Source organism: Zingiber officinale, chromosome 2A, assembly GCF_018446385.1.
Source record: "Zingiber officinale cultivar Zhangliang chromosome 2A, Zo_v1.1, whole genome shotgun sequence".
Lineage (NCBI taxonomy): Eukaryota > Viridiplantae > Streptophyta > Magnoliopsida > Zingiberales > Zingiberaceae > Zingiber > Zingiber officinale.
The window spans coordinates 167,161,740-167,188,397 of NC_055988.1; the positions used below are offsets into that span (position 1 = coordinate 167,161,740).

At 36.2% G+C, this 26,658-nt stretch overlaps 4 protein-coding genes across 8 annotated transcripts; 3 read left to right on the top strand and 1 right to left on the bottom strand.

Moving 5' to 3' along the window:
• The first annotated feature begins 2,510 nt into the window (after positions 1-2,510).
• LOC122043112 lies at positions 2,511-10,159 on the top strand. Of its 3 annotated transcripts, XR_006129445.1 has the most exons (10): positions 2,511-2,860; positions 3,326-3,855; positions 4,539-4,638; positions 6,259-6,327; positions 6,603-6,699; positions 7,697-7,767; positions 8,904-8,965; positions 9,050-9,167; positions 9,272-9,514; positions 9,824-10,159. XR_006129445.1 is itself a non-coding variant. In XM_042603583.1 (9 exons), exons 2-9 carry the CDS (start codon positions 3,524-3,526, stop codon positions 9,350-9,352), a joined length of 930 nt encoding a protein of 309 aa, XP_042459517.1. In that variant the 5' UTR covers positions 2,511-2,860; positions 3,326-3,523; the 3' UTR covers positions 9,353-9,606. The 3 variants fall into 3 exon arrangements, 2 of the variants coding, with proteins under 2 accessions (XP_042459517.1, XP_042459518.1); XM_042603583.1 differs by lacking the exon at positions 9,824-10,159 and having other exon boundaries at positions 9,272-9,606; XM_042603584.1 differs by lacking the exons at positions 2,511-2,860; positions 9,824-10,159 and adding an exon at positions 2,934-3,223 and having other exon boundaries at positions 9,272-9,606.
• Positions 10,160-11,703: 1,544 nt separating this feature from the next.
• On the top strand, positions 11,704-14,497 carry LOC122043114 (putative 4-hydroxy-4-methyl-2-oxoglutarate aldolase 2). 3 transcript variants are annotated; one of them, XM_042603586.1, is made up of 2 exons: positions 11,704-11,848; positions 13,739-14,497. In XM_042603586.1, the coding sequence occupies exon 2, from the start codon at positions 13,755-13,757 to the stop codon at positions 14,259-14,261; it is 507 nt and encodes a 168-aa protein (XP_042459520.1). In that variant the 5' UTR covers positions 11,704-11,848; positions 13,739-13,754; the 3' UTR covers positions 14,262-14,497. The 3 variants fall into 3 exon arrangements, with proteins under 3 accessions (XP_042459520.1, XP_042459521.1, XP_042459522.1); XM_042603587.1 differs by having other exon boundaries at positions 11,780-11,913; positions 13,739-14,454; XM_042603588.1 differs by lacking the exon at positions 11,704-11,848 and adding an exon at positions 11,936-13,657 and having other exon boundaries at positions 13,739-14,454.
• Positions 14,498-17,972: 3,475 nt separating this feature from the next.
• On the top strand, positions 17,973-22,647 carry LOC122043113 (probable adenylate kinase 6, chloroplastic). Its single transcript, XM_042603585.1, has 4 exons — positions 17,973-18,461; positions 19,902-20,042; positions 21,182-21,454; positions 22,259-22,647. Exons 1-4 carry the CDS (start codon positions 18,153-18,155, stop codon positions 22,400-22,402), a joined length of 867 nt encoding a protein of 288 aa, XP_042459519.1. The 5' UTR covers positions 17,973-18,152; the 3' UTR covers positions 22,403-22,647.
• Positions 22,648-23,194: 547 nt separating this feature from the next.
• Positions 23,195-26,415, bottom strand: LOC122043116 (plant UBX domain-containing protein 7-like). The gene is made up of 7 exons (XM_042603589.1): positions 26,196-26,415; positions 25,978-26,084; positions 25,818-25,898; positions 24,888-24,981; positions 23,992-24,091; positions 23,641-23,849; positions 23,195-23,573 (listed from the first exon to the last, which is right to left on the bottom strand). The coding sequence occupies exons 1-7, from the start codon at positions 26,298-26,300 to the stop codon at positions 23,403-23,405; spliced, it is 867 nt and encodes a 288-aa protein (XP_042459523.1). The 5' UTR covers positions 26,301-26,415; the 3' UTR covers positions 23,195-23,402.
• Positions 26,416-26,658: the final 243 nt, after the last annotated feature.

The following is a 26,658-nucleotide window of genomic DNA, read 5'->3' on the forward strand; positions in this document are numbered from 1 at the left end:
ATAAATTCTGCATTATAATACTTAACCAAACTGCACTATAATTTTTTTTTTTTAACTGCACTATAAGTTTCACCAAAAATCTACACTACAAGTTCCACCAAAAATCTGCACTATAAATTCCACCAAAAATCTGTACTACAAGTTCCACCAAAAATCTGTACTATAAACTTAATTAAAATTAGCACTATAAGCTTAATTAAAATCTGCACTATAAGTTTACATAAAAATTTGCACTATAAGCTTAATTAAAATCTGTACTATAAGCTTACATAAAAATCTGCACTATAAGCTTAAATAAAAATCTGCACTATAAGCTTAATTAAAATCTACATAAAAATCCGAATTCCTAATTACAAGGGAAAAACAAATCTTGGATCTACTCTAAATTCCCAAGCAACCACAATCTTTTACAGCATATTCCGAAAACTAAAAGAAACACTAAATCAAAGCTCGTAACTACCCTTACCGCAGGTGAGTAGCACTTACCTTGCTTATTGGACTCAAAATCGAGAAGAAGAGCTCTAGTGTTTTCGGTTAGCTCGAGATTTCCGGCCTCCTCTTGTGCCTACGCGTTCACATTGCTGAGAGAGTCACAACCGTGTGAAGAAACCTTCGGACGAGTCCTTGGTCGGCCACCGGAGAGAAGCCCTAACTCGGCTTCGTTTTCGCCCAAGCACAGAACGGCGTCGCTCGAAATCGGGATCGGGAAAGCTTAGGTCACGGAAGAAATCAAGCCCTAAGTTCCTCTCTTTATAACTCCAATATTCTGTTAACATCTTAAATAAATTTTGTTATCTTTTCTAAACAGAACCGTCCGCTTGGGCACTTGGTCAGCCGGATTCACTTAAGGTTCGGGTCGGAGGTCATGGGTTCGAATCTTGGCTGAATCCCTTTTATTCCTATTTATTTTCTGTTTATTAACTATTACTTAAATAATTTTCGTTCCTCTATTAATCAGCATTGCCCGCTTGGGCACTTGGCTTTTGCGCTCCGCTTAAGTCGTTGATCGGGTTTGAGATTGCGGGTTCGAATTTCGGCTGAATCCCTTTTATTCCTATTTATTTTCTGGATATTCTGTTCCCAACTATTGCTTAAATAAATTTCACTATCTATTTTATCAGCATGACCCTGTTGGGTTCCTGATCAGTCGAGACAATTAAAGGCTTTGCTTAATTGGAGGTCTGCGGTTCGAACTTTAGTTTAATTTCTTTATTTTTTGCAACTTGTTTCTTTTGGTAAAAATAACTCCAAAAATTACATAAAAATACTCTAAAATTTTTTAAAAATCTCTAGAATATTTCTAAAGCATTTCTAAATATTTTTAATTACTATTGGAACCCGAAATGAGGAAATTTGGGTCGTTTCTTTATTTTTTGCAACTTGTTTCTTTTGGTAAAAATATCAAACGAACTCAAAAAATTACATAAAAATACTCTAAAAATATTTAAAAATCTCTAGAATATTTCTAAAGCATTTCTAAACATTTTTAATTACTATTGGAACCCGAAATGAAGAAATTTGGGTCGTTATACGTTGGTTGTGTTGTGTGCCAAAAATCTTGTCTGCTTCTCAACGCGACACGGAATGGAACATGATCTTGTCTTTGGACACGAACTGACCGTGTTTCTTGCTAGAACTCTTGGTTGCTCCATGCCAAGGGACACAATAAAACACGGTCATGTCAGATAACATGAACAGATTGTGTTAGATAATATGAGCGGATCGTGTTCCTGGATCCCTCCCGCATCTACATCAGTAGTCTAGCTTAGTCATCATTTATGTGTCGTTGTTTGATGGACGAAGCAATTTTAGGCAAACAAGAAGATGTAGTAGATACAGAGTTAGAAAGAGAAAAAAAAAATTATTATTCAATTTTAACATATGAAAAATAAGATAAAAACCTAAACCAAATTTGTGACCAAAGCTGTTATAATAGTATTAGTCGTTCTAAGAAAGAAGGATATTTTAGGAAAACAAATTAAGATAAAGTGTTTTTTTTATAATTTTTAAATCAAAAGTGCGTCTTTTGATAATAATAAAAATAAGGGTGCTTTTTAAGTTTTTGCTAGGGTTTAAATATAGCGTCCGTTACCTTGCACACGAGATTCCGGTCCCCAAACCGTTTTATTTCTACACCCACTTTACATTTCATTTCAAGAACGGCTACCCCACGACACCTACCCGTGCTCGGAATGGGAATCACGCTGGCCCCATTTCGGTCTCCACTGACAAGTTCGGTAACAATACGCGAGAATAAAAAGGAAAGGGCGAAGAATCTTGACCTTAATTTTAAGAAATTGATTTGACGGTACGGTGTGGATTCGAGATTCCCTCGGTCGGTGCAACGAACTCGACCGATTCCCATCGTCCGATCAGGATCTTCAGAATCGAAGGGAGGTGATCGTGCCACCTGTCGCCGTTAGAACTCGAGTCTTTGCCGCCAAAGGGGCAGCGGATCGTAATTAAGCTGAACTTGAGGGGCGGATGGCGGCGTCTGCTTTAGCTAAAGAAGGCGAGGGCGGTGGTGGAACGGGATGGCCACTGCGCCAGCTGCTAGAAATCTGGTACCGCGGAAGGAGGAGTAGGAGGAGGAGATTTGGGAAGCAAGAGAGGAGGCGTAATGGCAACGAACGGGAGAAGATTTGAGGGAAGCATGGGGTAAAAAAAAGCGAAAAAAGGCGGTGGAGGAGGGAGCGGAAGGATTGGCTTCTTATATCGGCGTCCAGATTCGCTCTGCTTCTTTCGAATTCCGGAGATCCGCTGCTATCGTTCTCTGCTCGGAGAAGGAGGGGCCTTTTTTTGTGCCTTCCCATTGGAGAGAAGAGAAAGCAGTGACGCGGAATAAAAAAAGGAGGAAAAGGTTCGAATCTCGTTGGATTTTGGTGTCTGTGTGCATTGATTGGCCACTGGTGTTACTGGAGACTGGTTTTGATTTCTTAACGTCGTCACTCTGTGCTGTTTTTAGTTTCCTTTTTTCCCCCTTCTTAATGTTCGAGAGATTTTCTCGTCTTGGTTGTTTGGGGAATCTTTATGTGGCTCTGATTAGTTGAGGTTAGGGTTTTTATGAATGCGATGGATGGCAAAATGATTCCTTTTGAAGGGTGCAAATTTGAGAGGTCCTCCGTGTGGAACTTCAGATTGATGTTTTGGGGGTCTATATTGCCTTCAATTGTTTGTGGAATCTGATCAACGTATCGTTTTGCAAGCACTAAGTTTGTCTCTGGTTGTTGAGCAGACTTTCGAATCTGAGGCTCGCGATTGATAAAATTGTTGTGTTTTCTTCTGTTGAATTTTACTAATTTCATTTCCCTGGGTTATATTGCAGGTGAGTGTAATTTTCTAGCCTTTTCGAAGGGGAATTTTCTCCGTGATGGAGAAAATTTTGCCTATGTGCCATTAGAAACGGCTGGTGTTGGAATCTTTCTGGACATTTGTCTCTTGAGATTTCTTTTTGCTATATGGTTATGGTATAATTATGGCTAGTTCATCATAAATTGGCATCATCTACGTGCAAAATTAGAAGATGGAGACTACTACTAACAATGGTTCTCAGCAAAAAAGTATAGGTTCTTCATTTAGTCATCCTAGCATGGTCTCTTTCCAGCCAGGAACAGTAGATAGCTCAACAGAGATGGTTAATGGTTACATACCCACTTTTGATGGAAACAGTAGCATGGCCAGCATTTTTATGTGCGCTGGCTCTGGTGTGATCAATCACATGGATACAGCAACTCAAGCTCAGTACACTCCTGGATCTGTTCTTCAGGAACTGATGCCTAGGTTTACAAATGTTTCTGGTTCACCTGCGTATTGGTCTCCAGGAGAAGTTGATATATTAAACAGAGGCCTCATAAGGTATGTATCAAAATTTTCTCAAATCCAGTTGCAATTGCTGGTGATTGGTAATGTTCAGGCTATCATCGGTAGTCAGGGACACAAGTCTTGCCAATGCAGTTGTGGCATGACAAGTTTTTTTGCATTGTCTAGAATTTGTTGAAGGTGAGAATGGAGAATGTGGTATAGTTCTCATAGAAAAGGGTAATTTAATTATTCAACACTTCAAAAACTTTTCCCCTCCATTTTCACTCATAATTGGGCAGATACAAAAGTAATAAATAATCATACTAATTTCTATCAGTTACTTTTCCTCCTTAAGTCAATCCGCCCAAGTAAACAACAAATAAAAAGTTTTCTATCAGTTACCTTGTTTCAACTGAAGCATACTAACGCCGTAACTTTTGTAATACTTATCTTTATGGTGACTGTGAAGCACCACATTGACGAAGTTGCCATTTTTATTCTTTGTAATTTTCACTTGAATTGGATCTGGATCTTCTTCCATATAAATCATTCTCTTGACAGGATTATCCTTTTGCTTTCTTTGGGGCATGAACTTTTTTTGTTATGTCTATATAATTTGGTACTCAAAGCATAACTTAGATTCACATGTTTTTCAGATTTTAATTTCTATAACTTCGAATTTACTGTAAATTTTTTTTCCTTTCATCCTACATCAAGTATTTGTTTGTGTTTGATAGCTTTGCAAGTGAATCGAGTATACAACAGTACTCCAAGATAGCTGCTATGCTGCCTCAGAAGACTATACGGGATGTTGCTTTGAGATGCCAATGGATTATTGTAAGCTTCTTTATTTACTACAATGACTTGAGGTAGTTTTTTCAACCATAGCTTCACCTATATGTATTATCAGGACTTAGGACAGTCTCTTTCCATCAAAATTTCTGATATGTTGGTTGGGATAATCCTTTTCTTCTACAAAAGCTTTGGTTAAAAACTCTACCTCACGTCCTCACCTTTTCTAAGAGACCAAGCTGACATTTTTCTTTACTTCAAAACTGTTAGTGGAAGAAGATCTGACTATATGTATGCTAAAGAACCCTATCTTTATAACCTTTAAGTGATTGGATATAACTGGAAGAGGATTTGCTTGGGCAACCCCACATGAGAACTGAATGATGTCTTTCTCAACTCATTTTCAAAGAAATAGAGAAAAGTTAAAGTTGCTGCTTCAAAGATTAATAATATTGTAATTTATAAATAATGTTCTTAAACAATTCGATACATATAGAAAGATTTTAAATACAATCTGATTTGCCTTTTGTCATTGGAAGGTTTTGATTATCACATAAGGCACACAAGCCTGTTGCACCTGCGAAGCATACCCACTGATACAGTGATACTGAATTGGCCATGAGAGTTTGTTGCATTTATTTTTTTAATATTTATGCAATTACAATTTTAGTGTTGCTCTGTGATTCACTTTGCTTGGCCTCCATATCAAATTGTGCCAAATGAAATATCATAGTTTTCTGCTATGTACAATCAAATCCAGATTAACTTCTGTTAAAGGAGCTAACATGAAGTTAATCGTAACTTGTGCTACCAGACACACTCAACTAGGATCATCTATGAACCTCCAGTTAGCAAATATCAGGTCTGAAGAACCCACATCTACAGAGGATATTTTCATTTGGAAAATGGAATTTGAGAAATGGTAGGTATTATAATTGTAGTTGTCAAAAATAGTTATAACTGGGCCAACTTTGCCTCACTGAACTTACTTACAATTGGCATCACTTATCACTATCAGCATCCTGGGGGTTGCACATGCAAACAAGCGAGCTTGGCTACAGAAAATGAAGCTGTTCATCTCCAAGCCAGACCCATTATTTTAGATTTTACTTGTAGTGCTAGTCATACCTTTTTCCTTCCTGTTAGTAATGGTCTGTTCTGGATTACATGTCAATATCTACTTGTTTCAGATACCAAAGACGAAGGGGTGTATGGGAGACTTTCAAAACCAACATTTTACAGTTTATCTTCCCTTTTCAAGTTTCAGACACTTTGTCACATGCATACTAAACACTTTCATCTTTAATACCCTGGTAAACCTACCTCGGTACATGCTTCAAATGCCAATAGCTAATAGGGTAGATGAATGATTGATGATCACATGACAGTTATTATTAACTAAGGCCAATATGCCCATGAAGAAGCACCAAGAAACATATTAACACAAAGTAGTAATGCCAAAATTTTAGAACGTGAATGGCTCTAATACTTCAATACAAAGAAGAAGTGTGACCATTTTTCCTACTAACAACATTTATTTTTAAATGAGTTAAACAGCTAGAATAGCAAAACTCTTAGCATGCTTTCACTGTTAGGTAAATGGATAATTTTTCCCACTCATATACTCGATTTTAAAATTAGTCAATGTATTGATCTCTCTTGCAGAGCAAGGAAAATGTAAAAAGGAGGAAGACAGGAGAATATTATGCATCAAAAATGATGAAAGACACGAAGGTAACCCTTAGACCCAGAGTCTTGTGACAGGAAGTCAGTATAAAGTCTTGATTGGGATCGTATTGAACTAATCTAGAGAATGTGTGTCTGTGTGTGTATTTAAAAAAAATCTGAGTGTTTGATTTATATTATTCTCACCTGGATTATATATTCTTCGTGAGACATGTATGATATTAACTGTGAAGCTTTAGCGCTTGGATGCCCATTGACATTTTTAGCTTGTGCTGTCATTGAATAAGTTGCATCCTTGTTTCTTTTTTCTTTTGATGTTTTAGGAAAGGAGGACGGGCATTCCCTCAGCAAGTACTTCTATGGCTCCTGATCTACTAACAATGCATCATTTGAACATCCATGATCAACTTCTATCCGAAGGTCACGTACTGTACTGTTACATTTTATCAAAAAGTTTTTGAGTTTTCACTTTTCTCCTTTGACAGAAATGTGTTAGAATCCTTCGTTTACATTTTACCAGTACTCTGACTATACATTTGCGCGCACACACAAGCCTTTTCACATTTTTTAGTGCATAACCATGGGAATCCTTAGGTATATTGACTAGATTTTTTTTTTCTGACTAGAACAATGTGGATTAGGAATGCATTTGAAGCTAAAATAGACATAATAATTGATCTAGTCCATTAGTTAGGATTCAAGATACTACATCAAAATGGAAAAAACTTGGAGCTCCACATGTTTCTCCATAGTAACTCAAGTCAGGTTTAATTTCAATTTTCCTTTACACATGCTTTCTGCTAATGGTATTTTGTGAAGCATTCTATGTTTCACTTTTTGTTCTTTCATTAATGTATTACTTGTGTTACCTGTTCTGGTGCAGTAACACATTCTATGTATTACCTGTTTGGATCACTGTCCTCTCACTGGCATCTAGGCCATCTTGAAGCACTAATATAGTTGTTTCAAATGTCCTCATGATGATCTGATTATGTTCTCATTAAAACACCATTCCCTGCACATCTCCTTTTTTCATCTGGACTCTTTTTTTCTCCATCTAAATTATACTTCTTGATGTTTTCCTCCATCTAAATTCTACCTTGTACATTAATATTGCATAGACTCTAATACTAAATATATTGCTTGCCAATGACCTCCCATTCCCCTAAAAATACTATATCATCTATTCAACTATCGTTCTAGAGAGAGAGAGTGCTTTATGGTCAATATCACAAACAAAAGCAACAATTCAAGCTCCTCTAAGTGTGCTTGTGTAGATTTGAAATCTTTTAATTATTACCAAAAGTATGCTACAGCATGTCAAAGACATCTTGTTTCTTCTCATTTTAATTCATGAGCTTTCATATAATTTGCATTATTTTTGTTATTTTGCTTAGATTTGCTGCTTTGGATGCAGAAATGAAGAGTATTCTCATAAAAAATGAAACATGTCTAAGAGCAATTGCACAAAATCTTGAGGGAGGCATGGTTTGTTATCTTATACCCTCTTTCCTTTTTATAGTTGGCTTTTTTTGTCACATTATTTTTAGACTAATTTGATCGCGCATATTTTCTTAGTTTATTTGTTATTGTTCTTTGTAGTTTCAATTGTAGTAGGTGTTAAGGACCAGTAGCCTGATTAGGGGTGAATAGATGTTGAATTCTCGCAAAAGTACAACTGAATTCAATCATTATCAATCACGTGTGATGAAACCTCACATGCTAGAGAGCTCTATGCAAGAATGAAACCTCACAAGTTAGAAAGTTTGATCCAAACCTATGGATGTCCACTCGATGATGAAACCTTATAAGGATGAAAACTGGACCAAAACAAATGAGATTTCTAATCTCCTCTCACACTAACAATAGAAATCAAGTCCTAGAGAGGCCCTGGCGTATGACCTAAATAAATGATAATATAATCCTTGGTGAGAAGAATATTACCAATGGATAGACAAAGGAATCATCAAAAATGCTTTTAAGCTTAACCTTAACTGTCATACTTATTCTGCCTCTACCAAAAGTCTTTAAGTCTATCTATCCCTTAAAAATTTGACCATTGAAACCAATGTTCAAATCTTTGGTAGCTCATGTGATGGAATAGAATATGCATTCAATAAATTGACAATAACATGTGTTTGTCTATTATAAACATAATGAACAGCACAAGTGAAAGCTACATAGATGAATCTGAAATGAATAGGTCAAGTATGATAGGAGGAGCAGAAGAATCAGGTAGGAGATAAATCTCCTTCCTTGAGAACAATCCACATGCCTTCTGGCCTGAGATCAAAAAACCAAAGAGTACCTTAATTGCAGTTGAACATTGTCTTGTTTTGCATATCGATATCTTTCTTCAACAAGACTGTGTGAAATGTTGACACTTAACGACGTAGTTGTATGTTGTTCATTTGTGCACTGCTTTTACCTTCAATGCATCTGAAGCTCAGATGACCCTTGGCTCGCCCAGTTACTTTTGTTTTCCAATAATAAAAAATAATATACCTTGATGCCTTGAGCAAAGTCCTGTGTAAGACATGCTGTTGTCTTGATCATTCTTTTCAAATTTCAGCTTATCTTCATTGCCATTCTTGGTCACTTAAAATTATGTCCTCAAATTACAGATGCAAAACAACTTAAGTTTGTTCCGTTATATGAGAAACAACATTGCCACCGCGGAGAATAGGTAATCATTTTTTCCCTTTGTTCTACCTTCTGTCTCTACACGCACATTTTGTAGACAATAATTTCGAAACATAACATACTTCAGAATAAATACTCTACCTAGAGGAATGAACCAACTTCCTGGGTCATTGAAACAAATACCTCCTATTCCAGTATCCGCAAACGATGAGCTTCTCAGCAGCCTCATACCTCTGAATGAACATGTAAGTTTCATCTCTATGCATTTGTTGCTTCCTTCAGCCGGCATTTTCTTTCGAAACACACCCTTTATGTTTTCGAAACACCCTGGAATGTTCAATTCTTGAAGGTTATCTACACCACACCTGGTGGAAGCAGCAGTAACTTGCAGTCGGATCTAACATGCTACAGACCTCCTAATACAGGCTGACTTACTGAACTCAATTATGTAAGATTCTCTCACAAAATTCTGCACAACCTCTCTTCCCAGCTTTCTCGATAGAGTGTTCGGTCGGGAAACCATCAGAAGAGGAGCTGTAAATAGTAGTAGTAGTGAACCAGGCACAAGGTTACAAGAAACCTCCTTTTCAAGGTTATGCTTCACCAACCCAATTCTGATCATATATTTGTGTTTATTTGCTGCATGAGAGGGAGAAAATGATCAATTCATTTGCTGTTTTATCATATCATGCTTGATCATGCTCTCAGGAAATGAAATTAACAAGAACAGAATAATTATTTTTAAAGAAATGGAATTAAAGTAAACACAGAAGAAATGAATTATTTGTGGGTAATTGTGTCTTCTCAAATCATTCTCTGTATTGAAACTTCAGCTTGCTAAGTGTGTTTTTATGGCACAATAATTCTACCTTGAGCAATGAGGTTGGATTGTTTGTGATAGGTTGAATCCGACAAGTAGGCTATAACGATGGTCAATTTCTTGCTTCACTTTGTCGTCACCACCTTGCGCCCAATCTTCACCTCGATTGTGAATGGTATCATTCGTTATTGATCTATAAAGGCCTCCTTCCTTTTGTTGTTGCGATGGAACACTACTTTGAGGCTATGGAATATTGGCCGACCTGACATAGATAGGGATCAAAGGATGATGACACATGACACAGGTAGAAGCTGAAGGAAATCTTAGGCAGTAAGGAGGGGAACACTATCTTGCTACGGAGACACTGAGACGAGCGAATTATCTTTTGCCATCAGGAACACTATCTTGCCATGTCATTCATGTATGAAGAGTGTTGATCCTAGATTTTGAAAGGTCTAGTAAAAAAATAAGTTATTTGTATTCATATGAAAATATAATAAAATTGAAACTATAAAAATAGTTTTATTAATAGAATCATACATGTTCAGTCACTTGAATATTATTGTGCGTTTTGATGATGATCTATTTAACTTTCATTGTAAAAAATAAAAAATTAGTGTTGCATCATGTCCTATATTCGCACCATCTAGATTAGAGACTTCTCATCGAATGATCATGCTAGCCAAAGTTGATCCCAATGGAGTGCATGAGGCCAAGACGAAGTCTAGGAGGCAAAGGGGGGATCTCTGAGTACATCAACAACAAAGGGAGGTGAGACATGACATTTGAATGTGTGCAATTTAAAAATAGTGATGCCTAAATAAAAATAGAAACTATTTTTATAAAAATAAAAAATAAAAAGTCTTATTTTATTTTCTTTTAAAAATATCCTTTGTATAATAGATTTGACTAAAATTACTACCATGTAGAACAAAATTACTCTAATTTAATTAAAACTATTTTAATATTATTGATCATGTTCAAGCGCTGAGTCGACGGACGCTGGGGACGTGGCACTCTTCACTGTCTCCGACTGGTGGTGTAGATCTCCGACGAACCTGCAAAGAAGCCGAGCCGGGAGGAGTTTCCCGGCGACGACCTTCCGACGCTCAAGTCAGGCAGCGAAGAAGCAGAGTAATGTTACTGTGACTACAGTGATCAAGATTACATACCTCTGTCGAAGTCTGGGGGTCCTTATATAGGACCCCGGGGAGGCGCGGACACGCTTCTCGATGCGTGCACGCTTCCCCAAACATACCTTAGTAAAGTTGTGTCAGAAAAGTACGCCTGACGTCATTCCGCAATCGTCCGAGCATATCCCGGATGTGACGGTGGAAGCTTCTACCGTACGATATTCTGTCCGCTCCGGCCGCCGACCATGTTGTTTGTCAGCAGCAGGTGTCTTGAGGATGAAGCTACCAGTTGTCTTTTTTGTCTCCTAGCGCTCTTATCTGTTCGCAGGCCGAGCGGAATGGTCGCTCGGCGCTCATGTCCTCCAAGAAGCCCTATTCACGTGCTCGGCTGGGATTGTGAATTATTGTCCTGCAGCTCGGCCGAGCGTCCTGGCCGCTCGGCTTAAAGACTCTTTTACCTTGAGCATCGGAAATCCGCCCTATGGTCGGATTGTCTTTTGTCCGGTCGCCTGGGAGACCCGGACCGGGCGCCCAGTCGGTCGGATGTCCGGGGATGGTCCGCAAGTCCGCTCGACACGACCTTGGTGTTGACCCTTGACCTCTATATATTGTTGACCTTCCGCCAATGAGTGATCCCCGTTCTTACCACCGGATCAATTATGATAAATAGATAATTTGAGCAAATTTATTTAGAATAAAAGTATTAAGATAAAATGCGATCGGGTTTTTGAGGCCCGCGTTTCATTTGTACTCAATTAACTTTCTCGGGCGAGAAAGCAGAGGGTGAATAGAATCTCTTGGGTTGGAGTCGGGACCCACCTCTCTTGACCAATCCCCGTCCGTGTTTATGCCAAATGCATCAACCTCACTCCGCCATATTACCATATTAGCCTTCTTCCCCCTTCGCTCTCGCCCACTCCTCCCTCGTTCCCTCGCGATCGGCTTGATTCCCTCCGCCCTCGATCTGCATCAGGTACGAAGCATCACGATCTCTCTCCTCCCCTCCCTTCTCTCGTCGATCTCGCGATCTTTAGGCAGGTAAATCTGGAGTCGTCGCTTTCTCACTGCTGCTCGATCACGCTGTTTTCTGACCGCAACGATCAATTGCCCATTTTGATTCCGCAGGAAATCCATAAGAGCTAGTGATTTTTAGCTTTGGTCTGTGAGATCTTGAATCTCATCCATATGTAGCTTGGGGAATACGCCCATTCTTAGGCAGTTTTTATTCATTTTTCTATGTTGTTTAGTCAAAATAGCTAAGGGCATTAGTATAACTATTTTCCCCTTTTTTATCTTGTTTATCTCTAGTATGATGCTAATTACCACTTGTTTATATCTAGTATGATGCTAATTACCACTTGTGCAATTTTTGAGAGCCATAGTGCCAAAAGCCTCTAGAAGTATGTTATCGCCTTTGATTTATCTTTAATATGTTGTTACTGATCATTTGCAATATCTTCAAGGGTAATTGTATTACTATTCCTTTTCAATTTAACATTCGTCATAAAATGATTAGCTTGCAAATGCATTTGTGGTTATCCATTAATAGTTTAGTACAACTTTTGTACATATATTTTTGGTAGCTCATATTTTTAAAGAATAATCTATTCAAGTTACTAAATCGAAATCTTAGTTGCCTGTTAATAATTAAATATTTCATCATTGCAATCTTCATCCTCACCTGAGTCTATATGTTTTTTCCTCAATAGAAACCCAAACTTAGATGTTAGAGTTTATCTAGCAATGCTTAACAACTAAGGATTTTTTTTTTTAGAACTACTTATATTTAACTAGCAATATTGACATGAGTAGAGTTCACAAAAAAGAGTAATGTTGCCTTATCAAAATTATCTAAAAGTTAATTTTTGGTGCACTGGTTATGCTTTTTAATTTGTCCATTTGCTTGTCCTTTAGTGTTTCTCGGTAGTTTTCAAGGAAAAAAACCTCTATCAAGTTCATGACATTGATACAAGTTTTTTTCTTCGCATTAGTTGTTTAGCCAAGATGAAGAAATGTCCTATGTGATATGAGTTTGCTTCGAGCCAATTTCTTCTATAGGATAAGAATTCCTAATTATCAGAAATGAATTCTCAAGGATTCAAATTTCAAATCTTCTGTTAGAGTTTTAGTGGGAAAAAGAGAATCAAAATTTCATTTCTTGTGGACTTGTGGAACGTAGATCTATTTGATTTTGAATTCTTGAACACAAATCTGATCAATTCTATAGCATTTTTGAATCTCAATTTTGTATGAAAATTGAATTCTAATTCCCACTTATTTGTTTCCCCAATACATGATTCTAGTAAATTTATACTAGACCTGGGAATAGGGGACTAGGGGGGTGGTTCAAACCAGCCTATAACGCAGTTGATCTTCTCAGTTTGTGATGAAGGTTAATCATTAAGTTAGAAGTCCTTGATGAAACCTCTAAAACTAGCAAGTCAACTGGGTTATAAGCTTGTTGATCATCTGCTGCATTGTGTGTCTATTGATCCATCCCTTCATCAGGAGAGGTTCCCTTAGCGATCGGCAGACGGGGAATGAATGTTGCAAGATGATATCATTGTTCAGAGCCTGCTTATCGTCATCACCAGTGGTAGCAGGTTATCGCGAAACATCTCACGGTTGAAGTAGATTTAGTGAAAGGGATTAAACTCAATGTTGTAAACATTCTTCCCCAACATGAAACAGGAAAGTAAACTTTTGAACAGACCGATGGGCCAGTTGGCTTTCTCGGGCTGGGCAGACATGGTAGATTGATCGCATTGTACATTTGTACCATGTAAATTGTGCAAGTTTGTATAAATTTTTGTTTGTTAGTATTTCCCAAAACTCGCCCCTATAACTGTCTTTGTTTCCCCAGGTACTGACTGAGCAAAATGTCTGCTTTACCATTAGCAACTGCTGAAGCATGCGATGCCAATGTACATTTAATCCTGAACGGCGAGCTCCGGGCCCTCCAACCAATCTTCCAAATCTATGGCCGGAGGCAGGTCTTCTCCGGTCCCATCGTCACTCTCAAGGTCTTTGAGGACAATGTCCTCATCCGTGAGTTCCTCGAGGAGAGAGGCAACGGCCGTGTTCTCGTTGTCGACGGAGGAGCAAGCATGCGTTGCGCCATCTTGGGAGGTAACCCGGTTCAGCAGGCACAGAACAACGGCTGGGCCGGTATCGTGGTCAACGGTTGCATCAGGGATGTGGACGAGATCAACGGGTGCGACATCGGTGTGAGGGCCTTGGGCTCTCACCCCATGAAAGCAAACAAAAAGGGATTCGGGGAGAGGCACGCAGCGGTTAACATCGCCGGGACGAGGATCTGTGACGGCGAGTGGCTCTACGCAGACAGTGATGGCATTTTGATTTCCAGGACTGAAATCTCTATATGAAATCCTCTGATGGATCATGAATGCTGCTGCATCGTGTAAACCACTTTGGATCAGTTTGAGCTACAACTTCTTATGTTGTCTTCTTGATGTATATAACACCGCAGTGATTTAAAGGCATGTGGGACTCATTTGGAGATTTCATTACATCTGGAAGAACAATAATGTAATGAGTGTGATTTGGGTTTTTAAGTTAGATATTCTGTTGCAAATGGGCAATGGATTAGACTTTCCCGATATATTAGATAAATTATAGTAGCTGAAACAACGTCCCATCCTAAATTTTATTTGAAAATTATCTTTTTTACTCCACTAGTCCAATATATCATAGTAGTTCCAAAACTACTATAATGTTGAGTAGTTTTAATCAAATTGCTATCATATATAATAATTTGGATCACCACATTTGATCTCTATTCTTAAGAGGTTGCTCTCCGTGTTGATCCTGAGACGGGTTGATGAGGGCGCTGGGACGAACGTATTTATCTTTTTATCATCTTAAGAGGTTGCTCTCGCAATTCAAATTCATAAGGGCATATAATAATAATTTTGTCATCACGTTTAAGCTCCTCTTTCTTTATACGAAGGGTAATTTGATATATCCGTCAATACAAGATTATGAACAAAAGTTTATCATATACAATCTTACCTTGTATTATAAAAGACTATTTATATGACTCAAACATATGACCATCAGATTATACAATAATAATTTTATAGTTACGCCAAGACTTCCCTTCTATACAGAGCATTAGTATATTTTCCAATGGCTAATGAGAATTTCTGTGGGATCGAATCTACCATCTTCAAATAAATGAAGATACAAATATCATTCCTAGCTATGACACATTTAAAGATTTTTTTTTTTTTAAATAGGACGCACAATTAAGAGATGTTGGATTTTTTAACCGTCCATCGCGAGGACTTTTCGATTTATCCTAACGGTTTATAGAAAATTTCTATAAAGTTATATTGATCATCCTAGATTCCATATTATATGATGTGATTAATTATTTTTTACAGATAAAAATACCTACACCTTAGCTTTCTCGTTAGTTTATTAAAAACATATTTTTAACTTGATAATAAATATAGAATTACACATTTTTAAAATTATATTTTTAAGGATAATAATAAAATAGGGGATCTCCTTTTAATGTTTTTTTCACCTTTAATTCAATTGTGAATTTCTAGAATAATCGCTCTAATTTATATTTTTTAAATAATATTAATAATTGAGCATGCCCAAGCATCCACGCTTAAAATTTCATTAATTGAGTAATTAATTAATTAAATTAATGGACGGCGTGGTTCGTGATGCACGTTTGGGGCTCGTCAATTCAAACAATCCACCGAATTTATTGCACCGATTAAAATCAAATATTCGCACGCAATTCTTCCATTCGCACGACACGTGGCTCTCGAGCAGGTGGAACGTTTTAAGAAGGCACTCTTCGTTTTCAAAACTACCTAAACAACCCTTTAACATCTATAATTTTTAGTTCGCACTCATCATATATGATATATCCAATTTATACCCATTAATCACTGTTTTACAAGGGAAATTTTTTCATAAAATTATTTTTATGACGAATGATGTATCAATCTAATATTTTTAAATCAACTGTTCATAAAAAAATTTTATCCGTTAATTTATCAAATTTAAAACTCAATCTTTAAATACCTATACCCTTCAGCATCTTTTATATCAGAGTTTTACCAGGGATGATCCCGACGGACAATGATAGAGTTGTGTTGGCTATACAATTATGCTAATCTAATGTGATCCATAGTTTTATTTTAGTTAAATGGAATTTACTTAAATTTATATATAAAATTAGAAAGTTAAATCTTTGTTATACTTATTTTTATTTAAGTTTAAAAAGTTTTTTTTATTGGAATTAGATAAAAAAAACTAATTTCAAGGAAAGTAAAGGGCTTTTTTTTTTTAATTTTTTGGCACTTAAAATGTTAAGGTAACAAATGTGGACACGACTGCTGATACGAAGGGTTTGACTCGAGTCTTTTCATACTTTTCACACCAATGATTAAGGGTGATTTTGTAAAATACTCCTAACATTTAGTAACTTAAAAAAAAACTCTCTGAAATATATTTTTCCTTTCATTTTAAAAAATAAAATAAAATTTTCAAAGGTACTTTAACATTAATATTTTCAGAAAACATTTTTAAAATTATACATGGATTATTTTGAATGTTTTAGCAAAGTTAAAATAATTATGATTATGAATTTTTTATATTTGGAGAAACAACATATGTTATTTGTAGTAAATGTACTTTTTTATTTAAGTTGACTTGAATTTTCTATAGATAAATTGGGAAGTAGATAACTCATCAATTTAACATTCTAAATTCAACTACTCATTAAAATTATATATATATATATATATATATAAATTAGACAAGATTTATAGTAAAACACTCTATTGGTGACCTAGGATTTATAGTAAAACACTTGATTGATGGTGGGTGGAAAGTCAGCTAAGGTAATTGTCAATATATTGAAGATGGTAATAATTATAAAAAATAGTCAACTACTTGTATATTCAATTAGTTTATTAACATCTCATGTATTTATATAGACTTTTTCTTTAAATGTGATGTCCAATGATGAATATTGGACTGTTGAGTCGTCCGCTATGAATATTTCTTAATTTATTCTGATGATCAATAAAATTTTTTTATGGAACTAGACTAATTGTCTCAGATTTAGTGTTATTTAGTCAATCATAATCAATTGATAACAAAATGAAGGGCTAAGACTTTTTAAAAACTTTAAAAGATGGATTAAGAGGGAAAACATTCAAAAGTCAAAGAGTATACTTGTATTTTGCTAAGATGCTTCTTCATTTTAAGGTAGGACAAAACTAACGTGCTTTCAAGAGTAACACTTAGAAGAGTCATAGGTTCGGATATTAGGATCATAAATGCATCAAATTGTATCAAATTAACTATATGGTATTTAAGTTTATTTAATAAAGTAATTAAGTTAAGCCAAGTGAAGCTTAAAATGAATTAAATCCTTAAAATGATTGTCTAAATATGATTTGGATATTTTTTATGAGCTTGAGTTGATTTAAACCTAACTTGAACTTAGTTTGTTTATATATTTTCGAATTCTCGATTCAAGTTTATTTGATTGTTTAAATTTTTTATATTTTAAACTTATTTAGATGATTATTGAATTTGATAATACAAATTTATTTATTTATTTCTAAAGTTTCTTTGTTTATTTAGTATTTTGATAAGAGTTTTATTGATGAACATAATTCATGAATATGTTCATGAATATTAACAAGTTGAATACATATGTATTTAAGCTTATTTATTTAAATCATCTTCTCTATATTGAACGAATATAAAAAAAATTCTAATTAAACTGAATATCAAACTTGTTCATGAATGTTTAATTCATTTATAACCTTATGGGATACAAACTAGAATTATGAGCAATAATATATATTTATATTGCAATTCATCGGAGATAGTTATTACATTTATCAATAAAGTAAAATAGTTTTCAAAATTTGACTATGACAAACTCATCTCATCTAGTGGATAAGATGTTGTTGTTGTTGTTGTTGTTTTTAAAATTTTATAGTAAAATATTGGAAACTTTAGGGTGCAAAAATGAAACTTCTCCTTTTAAGAAAAATCACTATATATAGCTGAAAATATCCGAGTTAATTGAATCACGTGAGAATTTCCCGTCTTCTTCTTCTTCTTCCTAATTTCCGCTCCACCACCTTCACCTCCTCCTTCTTCTCCTTTCCCTTTCCATCCGATCCCTTCTCTCGCCCTCTTGCTGTACGTCTGGATCCACGCAAGGGAAGGGAGCTTCCGATCCGAGCTCCTCACCCTTCGCCGGCGGCGAGATGGCGGCCCGGACCCGCCTGATGAGACGCGCGACTGCGCGCAACGTACGCGAGGCGGTGAGGTGGATGTCGTCGTCGGAGATTTCCGATTCGGACATGAGGTGTCGCCCGAGCGTTTCCCACAAGGGATCCTCGTCTTCGTCGAGCGATCCCGGGTTGCGGAGCGTGCAGTGGGTCTTCCTAGGGTGCCCGGGCGTCGGGAAGGGGACCTATGCCAGTCGCCTCTCTCGGCTCGTCAGCGTGCCTCACATCGCCACAGGGGATCTCGTCAGGGACGAGCTCGCCTCCTCTGGACCTCTCTCTAAACAGGTATTAGTTTGGCTTTTGATTTGCTTTACGAGAGATTTCAACTAGATCGCGAGGCTTTGAGCTTGATTTTGATCTAATTGAGAAGGAGTTTAAGTATAATTTGATATCTTGAATGGAAAAGGTGCGATTTTTGGCTTTAATTTGTGACATACCATGCTTGCGAGGATGTTACATCAACTGTAGCCCTACTTGTTGGAATTAATAAAACCGAAAAATGTATGGTCAACATCTATATGGTAGATATCTTAATCTGTCATCTGAATCCGTTACCTTCAGTTTCAACAACAGCAAACAAATTTCAAACCAAGAGCAATATAATGAATTTGGACCTAAGTCTATGCCATAAGGAGAGAATCCAAATCTCTATGATAGGAGAGCAAAAATACAAGAATACATATGCAAATATTGTACACAATGTTTAGATGAAGCTCTCAGCACTTTTAGGCTCTTCTCTCAAAGCTGATGAAGAAATACAATCAAATTCTCACCCTCGTGGCTTTCGGGCAATACAAGAACTGTTACAAGAAAAAAAAATCTCTCTTCAAGTTCTCTGGTCTTCAATAGTCATTCACACACAATGCCAGTTGCTGGATATGCCTCTGGAATCAGTGAGCTCGTTGGAGCCATTCTTCTTGGAGCATGAATAAAGGAAATGTATTTCATCAATTCAAACTGCAATGCACTTATGGCTGATCCCTTGCCTGAATGAGATGGTTGGATAACTTGTTATTGTTCCTGTTTTAGGATTGCAGAGTACTTGCTCAGTTTGCTAAGCCTCAAGGAACAATTGCACCCAAAGAGATTGATGAAAGAACAAATAAATGTTTTTCTCCTGTGCAAACAAAAGGAATTACATAAGTACACGGGAAGAAATTTTGTGTTCCTGTGGGTAAGATAAGATGTGTAGATGCAACATTCATAAGAAATACTAATGAAGGTATAAAATTGAACTGTCTTAGCGGAGTAATGTGACTGGTGCTATTTAGCATGTGGTAAATAGGTATAACTGTATCATTTAACTACTTAGGTGGATATTTATGAACTCATTTTGAGTGTGAGCGTTGCTAATTATGAAGTGTAGTTGGTGTATTTGTTATACTTGTTCATACTTTTGCAGTTTCAGTTCATTTTTGTACATGTTTTAATGAAAAATTGAGAATGAAGGATGCTCGAAAGTGAGGGAAAATGATCACTACAAAAATACTTTGATAAAAAGTGAGCTATTAAATGAATTCTTTGTTATGTTATCTTTCTAAATCTTATGCATCCATGCTGGATAGATGCATTCTCTCTTATGATTTTGTATTGGATAGAAGAAAGTTCACACTTATTTCACAGGACTACTATTCAATACTTATATATAATCAATTCTTGCAATGCACTTTGTATAGGCTGTCTGTGGTTCTATGTTACTTACACCATCTCAATCTAACTATGCAGCTTGCGGAAATTGTGAATCAAGGGCATTTAGTGTCTGATGAGATTATCATCAATCTCTTATCCAAGCGTCTAGAAGATGGAGTAAATAAAGGTGAATCAGGATTTATTCTTGATGGTTTTCCTCGAACAACACGACAAGCAGTGAGTACAATAGCAAAGTTAAGACTTAAATTTCTATGAAATTAGTGTATCATATACTTTCTCCCCTTAATTGGTAAGGGCATCATTTTATTACCAATTGCTGCTTCTTCAAAGCCTTTTTTTGCAATACTTGGCTGTATATCTAATTTTTTTCCACAAAAAATGGCACTTTAGTATGCATTTATTTTACAACATTGGCAATTAGAATGGTAACAAATTTCTTCTAAGGTTCTCTTTGCCTAGAAGATTTTGAAGGTTAACACTGTGGTATGACTAATTTAAACTGCATATCATGTAGATATTTCCTAAATGATTTGCCTTTTAGGTATTCAGAACAGCTCTATCTAGCTAAACTTGGCTGGAAACTTCTTGCTAAATAGCCGATGCACTGAATCCCCATATTCATATAGATTTATCAGATCTTTCTTTTTCCTAATATTTCTTTCTGTTTTCTTAGATTGTGTGAACCTTCTGATATTTGTCTCGACTTGACTTAGTTTTTTGGTTCCACTATCCTTGGATTCAGAGAAATCTTCCTTCTAATTCAAAATACCAGACTAGATGAACACACATGAGTATTGAGTGGAGAAATAAAGAGAGACAAGGGGAAATTCTGTTCTAATCACTTACTGACAAATCACTACATCCAAGCAAATAATTCTCTGGCCTAAATGTTGTGGTATATGAATCATGAAAAGACCCCAACACAAAATCTAACCAGAACAAGCTTTTTTGCCTAACAATCCAAATTCTAAAAGCAAGTCGCCTTAATTGATACTAAATTTCTAACTTCATCTCCTTTAACAAAACCTGTGTTACCCCACCCTTTGGGGCACTTCTCAATTTAAATTTACAAGCTGCTTATAGAAGTTTTCAGTTCAATTGGATAATTTTATTCTTTTCAAGGTTCTCATTAATTCTGTCTTTTGCTCATGGTAGTTCTGTTCTGCCACGATTCCCCTATACTCGTTTTAATGACATATTGTAAATTTTTTATTGATGTTTTCTGGTTATAACCATTTCTCGCAGAATCCTTAGTGTCTTAGAGATAATTTCATGCTCTGAAAACTAGTGATTAAATTGTTATGATCACCACTTGTTATTTTTCAGAGTATTTTACATGAAATTCTATTTCTCAGGAAATTCTAGGGGGAGTAACAGAAATTGACCTGGTTGTCAACCTGAGACTCAGAGAAGATATACTGCTCACAAAGTGTCTCGGGAGAAGAATTTGCAGCCAATGTGGGGGTAACTTTAATGTTGCCTCCATTGATATCAAGGGAGAAAATGGGAGACCAGATATAATTATGGCTCCAATTTTGCCTCCCGAACATTGTATGTCAAAGCTCATTACTCGAGCAGATGACACTAGAGAGGTGGTGAAAGAACGGTTGCGCGTATACCATGAAATGGTAATGCATAAATTCCTAACATCACTGCTTAGTTTCACATCTAATTTATTTATGGTTACATATGGAGGAACTTAATTCATATAAATTCTGTTTTAATCTACTTCATTGCATCATTCTCAAAACGAAGTAATGGACAAAATAAGTTATTACTTGCATATTATTGTGAACTTCAGGATATTATAAGGCACCAGCAACTCATTACATGATTTCAATATCTAGGCAGAGTCATTGGCTCCTCTTATCTATCTTTGAATGTATGCGTAAGGGCAAGGTTTGGAATTCTTAACTACTGGATATGTGGGAGAGTCAAGAGTGAATTAAGCTGCAGGTAAGAATAGATTTATAATTGACCCAAGAGCATTTGAGCTAGATTCAGATTGAGTCCCGTCCGGTTCCCAAATATCAATCCTTCATGGTAAGAAAAGAGTTCATTCCAAGTGTGAGGACACTCAATTGGCTCATTTGGTCCTTTTGGCCCTTTCACGACTCATACTACTCTCTGCTTCACTTGGCCTGTGTAGTTCACTCAACCTGTCTAGTTCGCTTAGTTTGATGCCTGATCTATCTTAGGAATAGATATTCTTTTGAGAATGAGAGAGTCGGAATGTATTTTCCCTGCAATGGAATAAGGAATACTAACGATGATCGCAATTTCATGGAAATCTTTGTTGCTAGTTCATTTTTATAACCAAATATACACATACTGATTCCTTAGACTTGTGGACCAAAATCCATCATCATACTCTGTTAAACTGCTTCTTTTTAACCTAGGCTTCAATAAAAAATGATCATTCATCCTTGCAGAGCGAGCCCGTAGAAGAGTTCTATCGCAAGCGCGGGAAGCTCTTGGAGTTCGAGCTGCCTGGAGGAATCTCTGAATCTTGGCCGAAGCTATTGCAAGCTCTGAAACTCGACAACCTCAGCGAGGAGCAATCAGCTGCAGCATGACTGCAGAACCAGATTCTTTTCAGGTGCATTACACCAAGCATATATACTAATAAGTCACAATTTTTTTCGAGTTATTTTTACAAATTCATCACCCCCGAACTTGGTCTCGAACAACCTCGTGAAACTTAATATTTCGCAATCACTACAATGCTGATTGCTTCCATGTTGTAGAAGAAGAATATTGGAGACTGTTCAATGCATACTGGTTTATACAAAGTACAAACAGCTCTCAGTTTCTTGGTTGAGTTGCATAATTTTTAGGACAAATCCTTACTAATGAAATATAGCACTTTCCTCCCTCATTTTGCCAAAATCTCTACTAAATAATACTTTGTATGAAAAATCATAAGGGTGTAAATGAGTCGAATTTGAATGTGTTTAAGCTTGTTTATTTTTTTATCGAGTTTGTTTATTAAAAATTTGACTGCGCTCATTTGTGACATTGTTGTTGCATACATGATATTTATATTATTTTTTAAATTTTAAAGATATTATAAAATAAATTAGTGAGGGCAACAAAACTATGAAGATTAACAACTTTTTCCAATTTAAATGGAGTTTCAATATCGATGTATAATAATTATTAATAATGTTATTTATGCCAATTTTATATGACTTAAAATTAATTAAACTTTTAAAAATTTAAACTGAAATAATATTAAAAAGTTAGATTATATTGTGTATTGAGAGTCTGATGATATCAACATGATCGAGACAACACTAGTGTTCCTATTTGAAGTTATTGAAGAATAAAAAAAGAAAACAAAGATCAAGAAATAGATTTTCTTTAAAAAAAAAAAACAGAAAACTTAAAAGCTTTGATCCATTCCAGTGTCATTCAATAGCTTTGGAAGAACTTGACCATTTACAATCGAGCTCGTCAGATCTAGATCGACCCATGGCTTCGATGCGACCAAACAACATCAATAACAAGAATCTATTTCGGTGGCTATGCACAAGGTGACATTACATAAACCTTCCTTGTTGACAAACTGTTTTTTCAATCCAAAACCAAGGTAACCACCCAATCTGATAACCCCGCTTCTTCGAAAGTTAAGTTGCTATTGTATTCTAGGTTTTTCGATGCACCGGGAATGGCTTGAGTGAAGTGGAAACCGCGGCCGCGGCCTTGTCCATTCTCTAGAAGCGAAGAACAGAAAGGCCACAAAAGCTGCATGGCAGAGGATGGAATTCATGTTAGGAAAGGAGTGAGTGAAATTTGATAAACAAACTACTACCTCTATTGGGTCAGTTCGAAGAAAGTTCCTCTGAATAAAACGCCCATCGTCAGGAAGACGTATCCGAATTCTACAAACTTCTTTTGTATCCTTCGGTTCTTCCGGGAGAATACGATGTGCCAGCTTTCCACTTGAGAAGACGCCACCATTTTTATCCCGGTTAGGTTCATTGTCGAGTAGGCATTGCCTCTTAGAAGGATCCTCAGAGTCTCATGTATGAAGCAAACATGAAAATTCAATAGTTGATTTAGGTATGCATCGACAACAAAAGAGATGCAAGAATTACGAAAAGCAACCCAATTGTTCGACTTGATGACCGATTTTCTATAGTAAGCAACACGGTCTGAATACCTTGTATGTTTGTGAACACAGAATCATATTCTCTTGGACGTTTCTGACAGAGAGACAAATGATTCGCCTTTGAACCTTTCTCTGGAAATGGAAGAGAAACCTAGAAAAGAAATACTGTCAATGAAAGAAATCTGAGTAAATCAATATAAAGGACTGAAAATAACAACTACCTCTTCAGCCAATTGCATTCAGTGTTAACTACATGGATTAGCATTTACGATATTATCGTAATGTCCCTTTAAAGTATACAAAACAAAGCTAATGTAGACGAGATGAGAATATTAAGAGTTTGTGAGTATATTAGAGGCATAGCTATATCAGTTAAATCAATTATAGTTGAAGGTGAGATAATCAAAGCAAGAAAAAAGAGAACCTCACAGGATTTGTTTAAATGTGAATCAAAAGACCCATGTAGAGTTCATTGAAGAGAAAAAATCTATATAGCTAGCCTCAAATAAGCAAGACTCGAAGCTTCTTGTTGTTATAATCCCTCTCGATATAAATAAATCAATGATGTTTTGCATACAATATTAGCATGTACTAACAAAAAAAAAGGCCTAAGAAAATTGTTCTAGCGTATGATAAACCTGGCGGATGAAGGGTAAGAGAAAGGAACAAAAAATAAAATAAAATTGGGTACAAGATGACAAGCATGCTAACTATAAGTCATTCTCATTAGCTATACATGCATTTTCTGAATCCAATCAATTGTTACTTGCAAATAACTAATTCATGTTTCCTAGATTTTCCCTGAAACCACTAGAAAAATTTAGCGAATGGATCTGAGTAAAATTACTAAGAAAGCATGAGAATTCATAGTATGACACCTGTTCAGAGGTCCCTTGGTAAATCAAGTTGAATGGTAGAGAAGCAAGCTTATCATGGGAGGAACTCACCCTTGGTGGTGCACTTTCTTTTGATCCCCGCACAGCAGATCGTCTTGATACCGAATCATCATTGCAGGGTGCAACCACTTGACCTGATTGAAGCCTGAAGTAGAATGAAGGAAAAGGATAAGATTAACAATATTACATACAGCATAGTCTTATCAATACGTTACTGATTGATAGCCGTATTTGATCATAATAATCTAATCTAATTGAACTTTTGATATTTTTTTGTATATAATTGAATATCTTTACCAAGGCTACAGGTCTTTGTTTAGTTTGTCACGAGAAATATATAATTCTTCAGAATAAGGTTAAACTTCTCTTTGTTTGATCTCTAGTTAGAACATGCACAAGTTATATAGTTTCATATTTACTGAATAGTTTTTAACCTAGCTTAGAAACAGACATCCTCACAGAAAAAACTTAATTTGGCCAGAATCTGGAACTCCATTCAATTATCTTCATTCCACAAAAGTACTAGGCACATTATTTTTTCAATTATCTTGAATATCAACCATACATGGTTATGAACGTGGAGATGCATACAATATAGTTACTACTAGATGAACATGTTGGCCAAAATATTTTTCTTCCATTTGTCAGGCTCAATCAAGCTTCGAACAGAACTAACAGCAAATTGCCAATCTGACAACTTTAAAAGATGAATTTTCCAATCCATTGCAGTTGAAATAAATGCAATAAGTAAACTAATAAGTTCCAAGTTTCCCTGACTGAAAAATAAGATTGATGAAAGCACACATTCATCTTTTACTCGAGCACTGAAGATGTCACTTGTTCACCAAATTTAAGCCTCATTTTGTGCGTTCTAAGTTCTAACCAAATGGTTCAACTTGTGAATGAAAAGACTGTACTTTGATTTTTTTTTTAGTAAATGAAACTGGATATTTTATGAATCAACCAGAAATCATCTTATACCTAGCCAACGACGAAGGTCGATCTTCATCCACTGGATCATCTCGCACAAAACTTATGTTGCCAATAGAGCTCTCCAGTTCACTGCAGGAAGCAAAATTTTCAGGAAAAAAAAAATCCAATATTGAACTAAATCTGATGGGCGGCATCAGTCCAAGCTCACCTGAGATTTCCATTGGCCGGCGGAGGCATGGAATGCGATGAAACCCCACCGCTGTCTTTGACATAGAAGAATAGTCGAATAGCGTCGTGAAGATTCCATCTTGCTTCCTGTGTGGAGTTCACAGATCAAATCGGGAACAAAGCGGGAACGCCGAGAGAGGAATTGACTGATCGAGAACTACACAAGGACAACCAAACTTTTGCACAAAGCCGGCGTACCTGAAGGAATTGGGTGGCGATGGCGGTCGTCTGGCCGACGACAATCTGGAGGAAGGACGAGACCAGAAGCTGACGCTCCTCCAACGATGGGAGGAGGGGATCCATTGGTCTTCGGGGAATCTCGGGGAAGCTACAAATTTAGGGTTAGGATTAAGAATGCGAGGAATTAGATTGATCTCCATCTTAATTTTCTCTTCCCCTCTATTTCTTCCCTTTTCATTCGTATTATTATTATTATTTAAATTTTTAGTTGCATCTGGTATTTAATTTATACCAATCAATTAATTATGTGATGGTCAACTTGATCTCACACAAATTTCACGCTGATGGGTAAATTAAAAGGACACAAATATTCCTATTTTAAAAATTATTAAAATAATATTTTATCCATAATTTAATATTTAAAATATTTTTTATTTTTAATGGATTAGATATTTGGAACGGATTATTTTTAAAGATAAAT

What these genes read in the sequence shown, in the direction of transcription:
- LOC122043112 (XM_042603583.1), top strand. Translation starts at nt 3,524, where the DNA reads ATGGAGACTACTACTAACAATGGTTCTCAGCAAAAAAGTATAGGTTCT. An exon ending in AAATGATGAAAGACACGAAG is followed by an intron (nt 6,328 to 6,602) that starts GTAACCCTTAGA and finishes TTGATGTTTTAG; the next exon opens with GAAAGGAGGACGGGCATTCC. An exon ending in ATTGCCACCGCGGAGAATAG is followed by an intron (nt 8,966 to 9,049) that starts GTAATCATTTTT and finishes AACATACTTCAG; the next exon opens with AATAAATACTCTACCTAGAG.
- LOC122043114 (XM_042603586.1), top strand. Translation starts at nt 13,755, where the DNA reads ATGTCTGCTTTACCATTAGCAACTGCTGAAGCATGCGATGCCAATGTA.
- LOC122043116 (XM_042603589.1), bottom strand. Translation starts at nt 26,300, where the DNA reads ATGGATCCCCTCCTCCCATCGTTGGAGGAGCGTCAGCTTCTGGTCTCG. An exon ending in CCGGCCAATGGAAATCTCAG is followed by an intron (nt 25,899 to 25,977) that starts GTGAGCTTGGAC and finishes TGCTTCCTGCAG; the next exon opens with TGAACTGGAGAGCTCTATTG. An exon ending in TTCGAACTGACCCAATAGAG is followed by an intron (nt 23,574 to 23,640) that starts GTAGTAGTTTGT and finishes TCTGCCATGCAG; the next exon opens with CTTTTGTGGCCTTTCTGTTC.
- LOC122043113 (XM_042603585.1), top strand. Translation starts at nt 18,153, where the DNA reads ATGGCGGCCCGGACCCGCCTGATGAGACGCGCGACTGCGCGCAACGTA. An exon ending in CTCGAACAACACGACAAGCA is followed by an intron (nt 20,043 to 21,181) that starts GTGAGTACAATA and finishes TCTATTTCTCAG; the next exon opens with GAAATTCTAGGGGGAGTAAC. An exon ending in TGCGCGTATACCATGAAATG is followed by an intron (nt 21,455 to 22,258) that starts GTAATGCATAAA and finishes TCATCCTTGCAG; the next exon opens with AGCGAGCCCGTAGAAGAGTT.